Source organism: Ceratotherium simum, chromosome 6, assembly GCF_057802395.1.
Source record: "Ceratotherium simum simum isolate JZ-2026a chromosome 6, ASM5780239v1, whole genome shotgun sequence".
NCBI lineage: Eukaryota > Metazoa > Chordata > Mammalia > Perissodactyla > Rhinocerotidae > Ceratotherium > Ceratotherium simum.
Window position 1 is genome coordinate 31190516 of NC_141905.1, and position 17284 is coordinate 31207799.

At 41.2% G+C, this 17284-nt stretch overlaps 1 protein-coding gene across 1 annotated transcript; it reads left to right on the forward strand.

The window, feature by feature from the left end:
• The first annotated feature begins 755 nt into the window (after window positions 1-755).
• SAR1A (secretion associated Ras related GTPase 1A) lies at window positions 756-12511 on the forward strand. The gene is made up of 7 exons (XM_004427027.3): window positions 756-872; window positions 4672-4745; window positions 4866-4985; window positions 5418-5483; window positions 8033-8136; window positions 10998-11129; window positions 12355-12511. Exons 2-7 carry the CDS (start codon window positions 4688-4690, stop codon window positions 12469-12471), a joined length of 597 nt encoding a protein of 198 aa, XP_004427084.1. The 5' UTR covers window positions 756-872; window positions 4672-4687; the 3' UTR covers window positions 12472-12511.
• Window positions 12512-17284: the final 4773 nt, after the last annotated feature.

Consider the following 17284-nt stretch of genomic DNA (forward strand, 5'->3'; position numbering starts at 1 on the left):
ACCATCATTCCTCTTTCCATTTGACTCAGTTTTCTTATCTGTAAAATGGGAGTCATAATACCAATCTTATAGGGCTGTTCTCAGAATCAAATGAGAAAATGCATGTGAAGGACAGCATAGTAGGAGCCAACGTATTGCTCTGCCACTTCCTGGGGTATGAACTGGGGCTTGGTTACCACACTATTCTTGACTTCGGTTCTCTCATTTGCGAGCTGGGACTACTAACAGTATCTGCTTCATAGGACGGTAATGAGGGTCAAGGCAGATGAAGCATGCAAAGTACTCAGTGCACTGCCTGGAACATAAATGCCCAATGAACATGAGCTGTTCTTCTAAAACGTAGGCTATCACAGGGAAATGTGACTTAGAGCAAAAGCTTGCTGGCATCCACCTTACGTCGAGGGCTCCCAGGTGAACTCTTCTTTCCGAGAACCCACCCACCGTCGGCCGTCACTTCTGACCCGCCCCTTGCCCCTGGGAAGGCAGTGGGGTTTGAAGCCGCGGCCCCGGGTGTCCAAGTCCACCACGAGACTCCAGAATCCCGGCCCCCCCCACTCAGGCCGCGGTGCTGCCACGTCTCGCGCGCCCGGCTCTGCGTACGGGAGGAGGCGGGGCCAAGTCGGGCCCGCCCCGAGCGCGCCGCGTCACGCCCGAGGCCCGCCCCTCTGCGGCGCGAGTCGCTGGTAGGGCGGCACCGGGTGGAAGAGCGCCGTGTCGCTACGACGGGGCGGGGGCAAGCACGCGCCCGGAAGTCCTGGGGGAGGGGTGTGACGTATATCCGGCGAGTAGCTGGCGGTCCTGGGTGCTGCTGGGCTGTGTGCTCTGAGGGAGGGTCGAAGCCGCCCGCCGCCGCCGGAGGAGCCTCTTGGGCCGTGAGTCAGGGGGCCGCGGCGAGGGAGGGAGCCGGGGCCGGAGAGGCTGGGTTGGATGGCGGGGAGGGTCGCGGCGGAGGCCGGCGCAGGCAGGGTTGGGGGGGGAAGTGACACGCAGGCGGTTCTGTGGGGCCGCGGGGCTGGTTCTGGGCGGGGACCGGCCGGGTCTGCTCGGTCCCCTGCCGGCCTCTGGGGTGTCGGGTCAGTCTGCTTTCCGCTCAGGGGGCTGCAGCTGCTGGGCGGGGTGACAGTCGGTGTTGTGCGCCCCTGTTTACGAAACGGCTTCACGTCCCGTGTCGTCTGAGCCTCAGCCCTCGGGGAGGCGGGTGGGAGTCCTTGATTATCCTTGTTTTACAGACTCGGGCACTGAGGCTCGCCGAATTGGCCAAGGCCCCGAAGATAGCGAGTGTGAGCGTTCCAACCAAGTCTCCTGGCTCCCAGTCCAGGGCTCCCCCCAGTTTCAGCCGTGTGTTGTCATCTGATGTCCTGGGTCGAACCCCATATTTTCTCTTTTCAGCTCCCTCTTTTTTCCCCTCCCTCTGCAGTATGTAGAAAAATTCCTTCATGTACGTTTCTTAAATAGATTAATCTTTTCTTCGCGATTCTAGCTGAGAGGTCAGGAGCACACTTGTGAGGGTCGGCACTGAATTTTCTCTGTTAGTATTCTCTCTTGCTCTTGTCTTTTCTCCTGTACCTCTATCCGTCTGCTTTGGTTGTGACACGGTGCCTATAGAGCTTTGCAGTGGGTCTGATCTTTGACATTTACTCTGCAGCTAAGCAGAGTTTCTTAGCTACAAGCCAGCTGCCTGCTATCCCAGATCTGTCTGGAATGGTGTCTCCAAGTTGCTCTGAGGATGTATAAGAAGTAATGAATATGTATACGAAGTGATGCATAGATTCTTTATTGGCTAATGGTCAGCTTAGTGCTCCTCCTTTGTGTTTGAATAAGTCCTGAAATTTGCAAATTTTAGTTTTGGGTCCATTGGCAGTGCTTCTGTTGGTGGTTTAGAGCCTTTAAATTTCAGAGTACTCTAATTTGCCATAAGATGCCATAAGGTGGTGGAGTGGATCAAGGATAGAAAATAAATAGAATGCTAGTTATTAATATACCATTCAAAAGGTGTGATGAGTTGTAAGAAAGAAAACTGTAGAAGATTATCATGAGTAGTTGGTGGGTTAAGGAAGTTTTATGTTTTTATTTGGATTTGAAATAAATGTGATATTAACAGGAAGAGCTTTGGCTTTGGCTTCAAAAGAGGAGAGTGTTAAGTCCTGGCACTGTTAAAACTTTTCCAGCTGAGCAGTCTTTGTTAAGCCACCTAACCTAGGAGTGTCAGCATCCTTATCTTGTTAAATGAGGCCAAGGATTCTTGCCTGGTAGGGTTGGTGTGAGGTTGAAATGAGATGTGTGTGTAGGTGCTGTATAAACTGTAAAAATATACATGAGGGGGTACAAATCCTAAGATCCCAAGGTTGGAGGTGCCATCGAAGCTGTTTCCAACTTTGGGTCGCAATACAACGCAAGTCTTTGGGTCCAGTATGGGTTTTTATTATTTTTTAACAAGACCGGAAGAGTTTCTTCAAGCACTCTCCATAGATCATTTTAGAGGGAAGAATTATAGGACTTTTAAAGGGAAAATAAACTGGAAAATCAAAGTAGTTAAGTTACCATGAAAAATTCCTTCGAGTGGGGTTTTCCCTTTGTCACCTTTGGAGAATTCATGTAGTTGGGAATACTTCTAAAATGATGTGGTAAAACATTACAAAGAGTCTATAAAGAACTGACTGCAAACCCAAGTAGTATAAAGGAATATATAAATGTTGGGTTTTAAAGGAGAGGTTAGGGTGGGAGTGACCTTCATGAGAGGTGCTCTCTAAAGGTGAGCCCCGCTCCTCCAAATGGTAGACAGAGAAAAGTCAGGAAAGATGCCTGGTTTGAGGGGATTACAGAGGAGAGGCACATTGGTCTCTTACTTACCTACAGTGGAAACTTAAACACAAGAGTTTTAGAAGTGCATTTACCTTATTGGACTTCTTAAAGTGCAGACTAAGTTTCCAGACAAAACTATTATTTAACATGCTAAATTTGGTCTTTCTGCCAAAATATATTTTCATGTTACTGAAAAGGACAAAAAAACCTTATTTAGTATCTTTTTATAAAAGCTTTTGCCTTCGGTCTCCACTCCCACCCAAACTCCCAAGCTTCATTTGGCCCGCCATAGAAAATAAGCATTAAGCAGTCCTTAAAGTTTATCAGGCCACAGGTCTGATAAAAAAACAACAACCCAATAATTGGATGGAAAAGATAATTAACATACACTGTCTCCATTTTTTAGGTTCTTTTTCATCTAACATTCTTTGAATGGAGAATATAGATGGGTTTTTATGGATGGTCCTTTTACAGGTTGCTAGTAAAAGTAACAAAACAACTTAATGCAAGTTTTGTTTGATAGCAATTGTCACATCTAGTATAAAGCCTTGTGTTCAGATGCTCTTGCTGAGAGAGAGGAAGGAAGTGGAGGATCTTTCTTTTTTCTGTACCACATCAGAGATATTGAGGTAAAGTTCATTGTGACCAGGAAATGCTGCCTCTGAGAAACCTTAGCACCCACTATTGGCTCCAGATCCTGCCTTCTTAACTCCATTCAGAGGTTCCCTTGCTTATTACCAGTGTACCAATGTAGACCTTTTAGTAGCTCTGAGTCAGCTTTTATTTTGTCTAGGCCTATGGGAAACAGTAGGAAAAGTGGTGTTAATATAAGTACTAATTAAGGTATGTACTTGGCTAGGAACCTACCGCTATGCTCTGAACAAATATTCTTATTTTAAGAAAATCCGTATTTATAAAATGGGTTAGGTCTTGATTCATGTTATGAAAGGATTCTCTTTTTATCGTTTCATGGCTCTCCAAAATAGTAATATCATCTCTTTTTATAAGTTGAGACACATACCTGTGAGACGGGTTAAACAAATACTGTTCGAGAAAGGCTAGCACTGGTAAATGGAGGAGGGCAAATTGTACCAGCCAGTAGGATTTTGCTGACTTTGTTTTTTAGAGCTGTATACAAGGATGGGTTAATCTGTTTTTCATTCAGGTTAATATGCCTTTCATATTTTCTACTTAGTGCATCCATGTGACGTTTTGATCCAGATTATTAGTGGGGCTGATTTCCTAGAGGTTTTCCTAACTGGTAGACAGCAGTGGTATATCTAGGGAATGTGAATGAGCAGCTGCCTGGAAGAGTGAGTCACACAGTAAAAGAGGAAAGTATATCTTTAACTCCTAGTTCTCGGAGTATCATAGATTGAAAAACTGTTTGGGTCTACCTAAAAAATAAATGAAAAACAGAACAAAACAAAACCAGGAGTTTGTACAGATCTGAGGATGCCAGAGATTTCCCTCCAGGGTGCAGAATCCTTTGTTTTCTTTCCTTTTTTGTGTGTGTGTGAGGAAGATCAGCCCTGAGCTGACATCCATGCCAGTCCTCCTCTTTTTGCTGAGGAAGACTGGCCCTGGGCTAACATCCATGCCCATCTTCCTCTACTTTATATGGGACACCGCCACAGCATGGCCTGACAAGCGGTGCGTCGGTGCGCACCCAGGATTCAAACCTGGGCCGCCAGCAGCAGAGCACGGGCGCTTAACCGCTACGGTACAGGGCTGGCCCCCTTTTGTTTTCTTATGCCTGAAAACGTGGGACTGTAAACATGCATCAAGGCCAGGAAATAAGAGTTAACTTCTCCAAAACTGTACTAGCATTCAGAAAGCTAATATTTGTTGCTTTCATGTTTTATACAGGTAGTAAGCATTAATAATGTCTTTCATCTTTGAGTGGATCTATAATGGCTTCAGCAGTGTGCTCCAGTTCCTAGGTAAGGCCATTTCCTTGAAATATATCATAGGTTTCAAACTGCGTGTATTTCCTCCAACATTTTAAATACAAGCAGCCTTTGGTATGTAGAGAGCCAAATTATGTTAAATTTCTCTTTTAGGACTCTACAAGAAATCTGGAAAACTTGTATTCTTGGGTTTGGACAATGCAGGCAAAACCACTCTTCTACACATGCTCAAGGATGACAGATTGGGCCAACACGTTCCAACATTACATCCAAGTAGGTTTGAAAATACCAGGTGACCTTTTGATGTTTGAAGGTCAGTGTTAGGGTCGGAGGATGAATCCCCAGTTGATACAGTTCTTTTATTAACTGAGGTCCGAAAAGACAGCTCACTTGAGAAAAGTCCCGATAGCACACACTCAGGTCACATACTCATAGATATAAACCTCTGGAACTTTGTCACTATTTGTTCTTACTAGTCCTGTAATGGGACACATCTCCCATATTTACTTCTAAAAAGCAGCAGACACCTTGGAGAAAAAGAAACTTAGCTTTTTAGAATAATTTAAGAACATTTTCACCCTATGTTCTTTTCTTTACAAGGTGAAAGGTTCATTAGGTTTTGCGGTGGTATTGGCTTACAACCTGATAGCTGGGCCTTGTTGGATGGAGAAGTTTATTTCTTTCCTCTTTTTTGGTGATTTTCAGCATCAGAAGAGCTGACAATTGCTGGAATGACTTTTACAACTTTTGATCTAGGCGGGCATGAGCAAGGTAAGAGACAGTTCAGTGGAAGGATGGTATTGACTTACGGTTCATTTTGTGCCTCTCCTCTTTTTTTTAAAAGCGTGTCATTTTTACCTTTTAAATTGCTTACATTTAGGATCGAGATCTTATTACTTTAACGAAATTGTTTTATTCACTTGTTGTAAGTAGTTTCAAATTTGCCAAAAGTTGTGTAATTAATACAGAGAACTCCACTCCTTTATTCCTTTTGCCCAGATTTATTAGTCTCCCTCTCTGTATAACACGTATTAATGTTTATTTTTCTTGAAATGTTTCTGAATTCATCCTGCTTTTTTATTTGTTAATACTTTAGTGCATATTTCCTTATATAGTCATAATAATTATCAAACCCAGGAAGTTTTATTTTTATCTACTCTATAGTGTATATTCCTTTTTTTGTCAATTGTCCCAATAATCTCCCGTATAGCATTTTTCCTCTTAATCAGTACAATATCACATATCGAATGTAGTCATGTCTCTTTTGTATTCTTTATTTTAATGGAGTATAAGTATGTAGGAAATTAAGTTATTATTTGTAAGTAATTTCAAACTTGTCAAAAGTTGCAAAAATAATACAATGACTACTTGTGACCACTGATCTAAATTGATATCTTGTATACTCTATCCATTTGGGGCAGTTGGTGGAACGTTTTCTTCTACTTCTTGTTCTTGTTCTCCTTAGTGCTTTTTGCCTTACTCAGGCTGCGTGAATTTGGTTCCCAGATTCCTATTAGGTGTCTTGTGTTTTAGAGATATACACAATGGGGCGTCTTTATCTGATGGACACTCACTTTGCATTTGGCAAGATTCTAGGCTTAAGAGTAAAACATTTAAGATGTAGGAATAAATATTCTGGGAAAGTAGAAAAAAGAAACTGTTGAGATTCTGTCAGATTTTCTCATTTGTTTTTAAATTTAATTGAGAAGTCTCCTTTTGGAGCCTTCTCTTGGTTGAATCTAATATAGTTTTTGAAAAGTAGAGTTAAAAAAATAGAATGTTGGTAATTTTGATCATTCAGCCAAATAATTTTAGCCAAAAAACTGAGAAGCGATCCAAATAATTTTATAGTCAGTGATTTCATTAACATATATTTATTCATTTAATATTTATATCCTACAAAATCGTGTATGTGGTATGATCACAATCACATAAAATACCTGTACAGAAAAAAGATTGAAAGAAAATATATAGAAACATTAGCAGTCAGTGTGTTTTGATGGAGGATTATAGATGATCTTGTTTGCTTTTTTTCTATAATGAGATTGTATTATTTTCACTTGAGTAGGAATGAGTGTATGGTGTCTTTTCTGCTTCTTTCAAAAGGATTTATAACTGCTTACAAATTTAGATTCGGGGATAATACAGTTATAACTTGCATGTAGACCATCTGGAGAATGCAGAAGGAGTAGGTGTTTTTAGACACCTGAACTGGGAATTGTGTATTTGGTGTGATAAATTTAGCTTTCAGATTTTGATAGAGTAAGAAGGGAAATGTGTTGATGTATGTAGTTTTGTTTTGTTTGACTGAGGAAAATCAACTTAACAGAACACTTTTTCATAATAACGTTGTCACCATTTTACAGAAGTGACTAAAATGCTGACTAAAGTACATTGAGAGGTTTCCTTTTTTTTTTTGTATAACTGTAAAAATTTAACTTATAAAAGTAGTCCAGGCTCAATGTAACAAATTCAGTAGGCAATCAGTATATAAATATGGTGGGTAAAAGTGCAAGTTCCCCCAACCCCTCCTTCCCAGTGCCACTCTTCAGGGTAACCATTATTAACTGTTTGTTGTAGAGATGAGATGCTTCCATAGTCATCCCATTGAAAGGACTAGAAATGAATGGCTTAGAAATTGTAATACAGTTAAAGCATTGCTTCCCAAACTGCTATCACTTCGTGTCATAAACAAAAAAATAAAATGTATAGGGTGCACTGGGTTAAGTACGGGAGACTAAGGTAATTGGCCTGGGAACCTCAACCCCCTGTCAGGCCCAGCCTCCCTGAGGGCTGAGTGGATGAGTGTGTCAAAGGAACTGACTTGGGACTAAAGTTATATGGACAAGTGATTTGCGTCCTGATATTTTAACTCAGAGGTTGCAAACTAAAATGGACCGAGGAGTGAGGTAGGTCATGTAAGTGAGTGAAATTGACTGGGTGTGTAAGACAGTAGGGAGTGGTTAGGGAGTGGTGGAAACTTTGGCCAACTGAAGAGCCCAGGCCTCATCTAAAGGGGCAGCCACCGCTCAGTTCCAGCTGATTATTGGTGTGTGGGTAGGTGGCATGGGATTTGCTGGTGTTGCAGTTTTTCAGAACATCAGGCAGAAAACCCTGATTTTCAAATTTTAAAAAATCACATTCAGTTCATGGACCATCAGTTTATACCCTCTGTTCTGACTTGATACTGGCTGGGACGCCATATGGAGTCTAATGCTAGTGAAACCTGGCCAAGATTTGCCCACTTTATAGCCCATTAGGTTATTCAGTTTCAAAACGTATATTGTTTTATTGATGCAGCTACAAACTTTGTCTTTTAGCACGTCGGGTTTGGAAAAATTATCTCCCAGCAATTAATGGGATTGTCTTTCTGGTGGACTGTGCAGATCATGCTCGCCTCATGGAATCCAAAGTTGAGCTTAATGTACGTTTGTATTTTTTTTCCTTTTTTGGCCTTGTTTCTTTTAAGGAATACAGCTCAGTAGTGCCAGTACTTAATCATTCCAGTTAACATTTGGTGCAAGTCCTAGTTGCAAGAAGAAAGTGTTTTAAAATCAGAGACATTGCTTTTCACTGTCTTGAGGAAACTCAGCTTGAACTTGAGTAAATTAACTTCATTTATATCATAGGGTGACTGTATGTCTGATTTGCTCAGGACACTCCTTAGTTTATGCTTGTTGTCCCACATAATTAATGTCTTTCCTTTTCATGTAACACATATGGTCACTCGATGAAGTGTTGGCATAGAGACACCTTGAAAGAGATATTAGAGTTCTTTATGTCTTTAGATCTACATTCTCAGGTTGTACCTGCCCACCTTTGTGCTGAATGACTTGCCAGACCTTAACAGTCTGTTCTCAGGCTTCAGTTTGGTCATCTGCAGTATTTGATACTATCAAGGACTCACTTTAAGTTTTCTCCTTTCGCAACATTGCATTTTCTTGGCTTTATAGTTTCTATAATGTTGCCTTTATTATCCCTACTGCTTCACCCTGTGCCTTCTCTTTCTCTTTGATTCATAACTCTTTCTCTGCATTCTTGTTCCTGGCAATTTGAACCTGTCTGAAGTTTATTTGTAAGTATGTTTCTTGAATCTATAGTTCTAGTCTCATGTAGAATCACCTGCAAGGCAGTCCTTCCCTTACTTGACCTCTTGGCACTGGCCATTCTCTCTTTAAACTCCCCTTTGCATTCTTGGTTTTGATGCTCTGTCTCTGGCTGATACTTCTCAAACTCTTTCATAAGCCCCTGTTCCTCTGCTTAGCGCTTAAATCTTGGTGTTCCCCAGGGTCTAGACTCTCTCCCAGACTAGTCCAGGCTACTCCCATTCCTTGATCTGCCACCCACATGCCAGTGACTCCCAGATGGATTTCTCTCATCTAAACCTCCCTTGTGCTCCAGCCTCATACATAATGCTGGCTACTGGACAACTCCACCTATCAATCCTGTTCTCCCAGAATGGAACTATGCATCTTTCCCACCGTCTACCTGGACATGCAGTCCAGAATGCTGTTAATTACTATAGATTCCAGTAGAAGGAACTTTGTCAGACTTGTCATTGCTCTACTTAATATCCTTAATAGATCTCTGTCACCTTCGGAGTGAAATCCACAAATCTTTTGCATAGCATAGAGGACCTTTCATGATCTTTCCTCTATTTCTTCAGCTTCTTTTCTCTCTACTGCCTACCTTGAACTATATTCCAGACATAGAGAACAACTTGTCCTTCCTTGAGTATACAGAAGTCGCTATCCCTGCCTGGCTTTCTTACCTGACCCCCTACCTTCATTTGCTGGTAAATTTCAAAATGTCCTTTAAAAGATCTCAGAGTTCAGTTATGACTAATTTCTAGGAAGCCTACTCTGACCTCTCAGACTGTTAGACTCTTTGCCTTACAGTGTCTGTTGTCTTTACTGGTTTCCATATAGGTCTGTCCAACCCAACTGTGACCTTAGATGGTAGAGACCTTGTCTTATTTCTTTGTGAAACCCCTACACCTAGCAAAGCATCGGATACATAGTAGGTACTTTGTTAGTGTTTAATAAATGAATGACATCCTCACTTTGATTTTGTCTAACATTTCCTGGAACTTAAGATGGTGAAAGCATGTTCCTGTTTATCCCTTCAGCTCTCCTGTCCTCTCCTAGCTTTTCCTATCAGTGAGAACTAGATTCCCAGGCTTGAAATCTGTCAGGTTTGACTCTTCTTTTGTCTCTTATTTAGACATCAGTCTCTTCACTTATTTCTTCAAAATGCTTGCTACACTGTTCATTACATGCTGCCATCTTAGGCTAGATCATCATCTCTTGCTTGAGCACTACAGATGGATACTATTTTTGAATTCATTGTACTAAAAGTAAGAGATTCTGTCTAGTAATTTCTGGATTTGAGGTCTTTAGGATCTATTGCAGCTAACTTCTCAGACTGACACCGTAATGTTGATTGTCCCTTCCCATCCCATTTACTCTGTCATTACATGTCAGCATAAATGCTGTAATCCAGTCAGGTGATACTCCATGTGGCTTCGTGAATCCTTTTCCTACTGAAAAGCCATTGCTTGTATTCTTCCTTCTCCTTTCCAGCTATTCAAACCCTGCCTGTCCTTCAGAGCCCAGTTTAGGTTCCACCTCTTTGCTAATAAGATTTTCCTCAAGACTACTTGCCATTTTATTTCCCTGAAGGTCTTTTAGTATTTATATTCTGTCCCCATTCATTGTGACGCTTAATCATCCACTTGCCTTGTTTTGTTGACAGATGTATGAACGTAGAGTGAGGATTTCTTGAGGCCAGGAATGTGTCTTATCCTTCCTTTTGTATCCTTCTCAGTACCTGAGATCACTTTGCACACAATGGGCAGTCAGTGAATACGTGGGGGGTTCCTGTAGTCATCTTTGAGGCTCTGTAGCCAGAGCATTCATTCTCATAGGACTGTGCTCAATGGATAGACTGAGGATGGTCTGGGGCTGAGTGATTTAGCTCAGGGTTAAGGTTGGGGCAATTCCACTGCCTTGTAAATAGATACAGCTTTAAGTTGAAATTGTTTTCAGGCTGTTAGGGGATATTTACCTAATGTCAAGGTAATTTTTAGGGAATTTTTACCTAATGTTAAGGGTGTTATATAATGCCAAGATTAACTTTTAGTTAATCACTCAGTTTTAAAGATGATCACATTTTCACTTTACATGTGATACCTTACAGACAAGTGAAAGTCAAAGTTGTTTTCATTATCTGGTGGGCTCTTACAGATCCTCACTTAGCTCTTTTTTTTTTTTATCTTGTCTTTAGGCTTTAATGACTGATGAAACAATATCCAATGTGCCAATCCTTATCTTGGGTAACAAAATTGACAGGACAGATGCAATCAGTGAAGAAAAGCTACGTGAGATATTTGGGCTTTATGGACAGACCACAGGAAAGGTAAGAAAATCTTCAGGGGCCATATTGTAAAGGAAATGCACAGCTTTTGAAACATTTATGTTTTCCTGTCTAGATTTTACTTTTCTTTCAAAAGTGTACCTGGGCTCAGGATTTGTTTTACTCTAGGTAATTGTAAACTCTCTGAAGGCAGAAGCATGTTCTTTCTTTAACCATTTTCCAATGAGATACATTCCTTGGGTATTTGAGGGTGAAGGGAATGGTAGAAAAGGCAAACTTAACTATTTTAAGACTTTTCTGACTGTCTTTCAAATCTGATTCTGGGAAATCTCTCCTGAAAGAGCCCTTCTTAGCTAGAAATCTTTTTTTTTTCCCCACTGGAGATTTCAGGTTATGAAGAAGAGTGATCATTTCTATCACTTTCCAAGCGTTGAAATCAAAGCACTGATTATCCTCAGTGCTCCTTGCTGAGATCAGTATCACTGTTGTCCCATTTTGAAGATGGGGAAACTCTGAGAGTGGTTTGTTCAGGTCTACACAGCAAGTTGGTGGATAAAACCAGGAATAGAACCTGAGTCTTCCAGATGAGCAGGTTATGCTATCTCCAGTTGGAAGGGGAACTCTGTTGCAGAAAAGTGTACTCATGAGAGAGAAGAGCTAGATCAGCTATAATTAATTATGAATCCTGGTCTTTTCAGCTTGGGTTTAGGCATATTTAATTTTTGAAATTTTCCTTTTCTGGGATCTCTGATAACTTTCTGACTTTTTTACTTGGTTCTTTAGTCTTTCCTCTTCTTGGTTATCTGTTTTCTTTCTAGAAATGCTGCCTTTAATTCACTTAGTTTCCCCTCTGCGTGATTGTTATGCACACATGAATTCTTAATTTCCTTGATGTAACCTGTTATTAGTGTCTATTTCTGAATGCTTGTGTTAATGAGAATGTCCTTATTTCCAAAAAGTCCCAGACGCTTTTTGTCCATCAAAGAGCATGCTGGTTCTCTGGGTCCCAGTGGCCTCTTTCTTGGTTTGCTGCCATAACTTTCCAGATGAATGTTGACGTGTTCAAAGCAAATGCTCTTCTCAGAGAGAGAGAGGCTGGGAATGAGAGACTGTGCTGTTTATTCTATCCTGAAAGCATGAAGCCCTGGGGAAGTCATCTGTATGGCCTTGACCACATTTCCATGATTAATCCCTACTTAGATTTGCTTTTGAGGAATGGAGAAAGTGAGAGATGCTAACAGGTGTTGCTTGGTTTTGTCTCCCTTAGGGAAATGTGACCCTGAAGGAGCTGAACGCTCGCCCCATGGAAGTGTTCATGTGCAGTGTGCTCAAGAGGCAAGGCTACGGCGAGGGCTTCCGCTGGCTCTCCCAGTATATTGACTGATGTTTGGACAGTGAAAATAAAAGAGTTTTACTTCTCTGGACTGATCCTATTCACAGCTTCCTCATGAACTTTTCTAATAGAACAAGGAAAGCTCTCCAACCATGTCTGGCGTTGAGAAGCCAAGAGTCTCTGTCAGCTCTCTCATCGCCCAGTGGTGACATGTGCTCTTCTCCACACTATTGGGAGGTAACGCTGCCCCACGTGCTGGTGCAGGTCAGCATCCCGGGACTTGGAAGCTGGCAGGATTTGCCGGGTAAAGCTGTGTGCCGTCATGGGGCACCTGAAAAGAAAAACACGTCTCACCACTGTGGTTGATTTCAAAAGAAAGTGATTCTATTTTTTAAAGGTATTGTTAACATAATTGGTGTCCCTCCTAACTTTTTGAGTTCACAATTTACTTGGTCCAGAGTTTTCTATTCTTTTTTTTTTAAATCTAGTGGATGCCATTTAGATACTTCATAAAATTATGCACAGATACATCTTGGAGGGCAGAGCTCAGCCGAGTGAACTTACTCCTGTTGAGTTAGCAGGTAGGTGAGAGAAGCGCCCGTCTCTCACTGCCTTGTAGTAGGCGGCATCACCTTGTGCACAGAGAACAGGAAACGGCAGAGCCCTGGCCGCACGTTTGCGGCAGGTTTCCACTGGCGAGCTAGGGTCATTCCTCATCACGGACTGTACAACAAATTGTTCACTGCGGAGGAGTTAATTGTAGAGTGGGTTATTGTTATTATTTTACTTATAGAGTTACAGATTTCCGCCAGTCTTTGCTTTTATACTGTTGTGAAATTTCATTGCTTTCTAGCACCTTTTTCATTTTTAGTTATAAAAAGTGACTTTCGCCTCATAAAATTGAGAACATCTGTCACGTTGTCATACACTGCAGGTATGTCTCAATTACTTTTGCACAGATTCTAGGGGAATATTTTCTGAATAGGCAAGTCACACAAGACAAAGTTAACAGCTTAAGAGCTCTTAATTCTGTGAGTTGAGAACTTAAAAATCTGGTATTGTAGCATTTGCGTGAATCTAGGAAAGATTTACTCATTGGGCTTTAAAATTTCCACTTGCAGAATTTGGTCTCTTTATTGGACTGTTCATGAGCTCTGTCTTTTGATCAGTTATCAGTTTTTTTGGTGTTTGAAGTAAAGGTTAACATCTGTAGCTTTTCCAGATTTTTTTTTTTTTGGTATGAAATTGCCTTTCTCCATTCCAGAAATCAGCTGGGGAAACTCTAATCCAAGAACTTTGTGTGGAGCTGTTCCTTTTGAGCCAGCATCCCTTATTGTCAGTAAGCACCCCAGCGTCCCCCGTAGTGTGATGAGGACTATTTTTATAGCATTCCATTTTCTTAATGCCACGAATGAAATTGGATTTTCATGATCTTAACCAATATTCTACCCTTGTGCTAAAAGATGAAGGGATAGGAGATGGTCTTAAGATAGGAGAGTATCTTCATTTTTTTTCCTTTAATGAAAGATTAAAAGTTTCCTCAAAATTGAAAGTGATAATGATGATGCTTATTTACAGAGGATTGAACTAAATTCAGTGGATTCTTGCTTCTAATGTGAGGGTGGGGAAAGTGTGGATAACATATTCCAGGAATGAGAGTATCATTCTTTAGTTGGATTTCTGCTTGTGAGTCTGCAGTACTGACCTGTTGGGAAAGCATACTTTTTTTTACAGGTACCAAATGTAGAGGCTCAATGAAGTATAAATCTGGGAAGAGCATGCCTGTCATTTATTAGCAAGCATAGCTGGATTAAGACACAATGGTTGTTGTGTTGGAAAGGGGTTAAAGCCTTAAGTGAACAAATCTAGCTAATGGGGAATGAACTAGGTAGTTAACTTGCATACTTTTAATTTCCTTTGGCTAAAGGTAACCCATACTTCTCTATCCAGAGACATGAGAAGTATGATTGCTTCAGTGTTAGTTTTCCTATTTTTGTTTTTGTTTTCCTATTTGTCCCTAATCACTTTGTAGCAAGCGAGAAAACTATGGATTCTAGACAGGGCAGCTTTTTGTGAAAGTGGCTTATTTTGGCTACTGGAGAAAGAGGGGATTGGAAAGTCAAGTGGCACCAGTCTATTCCTTGCCCCAAAGAAAACACTGTTCCTGTAATAAGATAGTGGAAAGAAGCTGCTGTGAGGAGCTTGGCTCCTAACAGTGAGGATCAGAGCTTTGTACAGGAACTCCCATGAATTGAGACTTTTCATTCTGTTTTATCAGAGTGCATATATGTCCTATTTCAGGAAAAGTAAAACAGTCATTTACAAAAGAAAGTCAGTCTGTATCCTTAGCATTTTAATAAAAAGTTAAAACAAACTTGCTATCTTGCTCCTCTGTGTGTGTGTGTGTGTGTGTTGGTTTGTTCTGAACATACTATGACATTTGTTCTGGGTGGGGGTGGGGGGGAAGTTCTTTCCTACTTATGGGAAGAAATATTTACAGTGGATGTGATAGACTTAAGTTTTGCTGCCAGGAAAAAAAAAAAAAAAAGGCTAGGCCAGTTCACACATTGCACTAGGAGTAATAAATTTTGTACTGTCTAAGAGCCTTGGAGCCTGCGGTGGTCCCAGGATTGGTACTCATCTCTGCAACAGGATAGACATGGCAGACTTTTGAACAAAATCTCATATTGACGTGCTAGCAAGGACTGGGTCCAGTTTAGCTGTGATGAGTTTTGTATAAAACTCATGATTTTATACAAAATTGGAGAGATTCAGTGCAATGCTATATTTGGCAAAATAGGGGAAGGAGTGAAACCTGTGCTTGTGCATTTGCTAGGCTTGCAGGAAGCCTTGCTTTTAGAAAACCCAAATGAGGTTCTAAAACTAAGGAACTAGGACAAATAGATTGGGAAGCAAAATGGAACAGTTTCTTTTTGAGTATTAAAATGATTGGAGGCATCTTATGATTGAAACGAATGTCCCTCTTGCTATGAAATGATGCCATGGGTTCTGTGTTTGTGTGGGTTGGTCTGTGTTTGTATGGGTTGCTTTGTGTTCCATTTGGAGTGGAACAGGAGAATTAAAGGCTGGATCAATGAGCCCAGCACTCAAGAGGTCTCACCCTGGCTGTTGGCTGTGACTTGGGACTCTCTACTGTGATGCCGTAAACACACACAAATCTGACGCGAGACAGTTCATGCTGGAGGCTTGAGCGTTATTAAGGGAGAATCACTGGACTTGAGGGAGACACTCTTAATTGCTACGAAGTTGGGATAGCTAAGAGATTTTAGTGTGATCAAGCCATCTTATGTGTTACAGAACCAAAAGAAGACGGTGCCTGCTCTGGGAATACTGCTAATTTCACTCCTGCCTCACTATACTGGATCATCATTTCCTTTCTCAAACAGGTTTATGTCCCTGGGAGCATTGCGAGCATTATCCTGTTAGTTTTATTCAAAAGTTTGAGGCAGAAAGGTTATATAATTTAAGTAGTAATTGAATATTTTTTCATTAATGCTGACATAAATATGTACTAAAATAATCTCATTGAAAATTAATGTGCATTTTAGTGATATAAACAGACCTTTGTAGAATTTCTTGCTTGTGGTGACTGCTTTGGGGATAGACTGAAGCCCCCCAAAGACATAATTGTTCATGCTCCTCTGTCCTTAGGGATACTCCTTTAGAAAAGTAGGGACGTGTGTGTTAGCTTAGATCAGGGATGGCAGACCATAGCTCATGGTCCACATCTGGGCTGCTGCCTGTGTTTGTATGGCCTGTGAGAAAAAAAAAAATGCTGTTTAGTGACGTGAAAATTATATGAAATTCAAATTTCATTGTCTATAAATAAAGTTTTATTGGAACACAGCCACCCCATTCCTTTAGCTTTTGCACGCTATAGCTGCAAAATATTTCAGACAAGAATGTATGGCCTGCAAAACCTGAACTATTTACACTCTGGTCCTTTACAGGAAAAGCTTTTCGCCCCTGACCTAGATATATCCTGGGTGGTTGTTAGAAATGTCATTATGTGAAATGTGCATACTGCAAAATATAGAGTTGTATGATTAAAAACTTTGACTTCAGCTACTGTTCCTCATAGTCACTTTTTTTTTTTAAGTTTTTTGTTTATTGCAGTAACATTGGTTTATAACATTGTAAAAATTTCAGGTGTACATCATTGTACTTCTATTTCTGCATAGATTACATCATGTTCACCACCAAAATACTAATTACAACCCATCACCACACACATGTACCGAATTATCCCTTTCACTCTCCTCCCTCCCCCCTTCCCCTCTGGTAACCACCAATCCAATCTCTGTCCCTATGTGTTTGTTTATTGTTGTTATTATCTACTACTTAATGAAGGAAATCATACGGTATTTGACCTTCTCCCTCTGACTTATTTCACTTTGCATTATACCCTCAATGTCCATCCATGTTGTCACAAATGGCTGGATTTCATAGTCTCATAGTCACTTTTAAAGGGCACTTTTATTTTGAGCAAATCCAGCTTCCATGAGATTTGCGTGGTGGGCTTTGGCATCAAAAGGCCCGCGAGGTAATCTTGTGAACTCCATGTCCCCTAGTGGATTGCTGTAGGTTTTTCTTTCAACATTTCAAAATACTGAATCGGCCAAGGATTTCCTTGCCCGTATTATCCTAGGAGTCAGAGGCCAAATCGCCTAGACCTGGGCAGATGCTGACAGGTCCTGTCATGGCCTGGGCAAGCCTAGCCAAGTCAGCGCTCATTTCTGTTCCCTTTCCCGCAGCCCAACAAGCGGAGAAGAGACTAGGTTCCGAGGGACACCCCCCCCCCCCCCGCCCCGTCCCATCTCCCGGTAAAGCCACACGCCTGTCA

What these genes read in the sequence shown, in the direction of transcription:
- SAR1A (XM_004427027.3), top strand. Translation starts at nt 4,688, where the DNA reads ATGTCTTTCATCTTTGAGTGGATCTATAATGGCTTCAGCAGTGTGCTC. An exon ending in CGTTCCAACATTACATCCAA is followed by an intron (nt 4,986 to 5,417) that starts GTAGGTTTGAAA and finishes GGTGATTTTCAG; the next exon opens with CATCAGAAGAGCTGACAATT. An exon ending in TCTAGGCGGGCATGAGCAAG is followed by an intron (nt 5,484 to 8,032) that starts GTAAGAGACAGT and finishes TTTGTCTTTTAG; the next exon opens with CACGTCGGGTTTGGAAAAAT.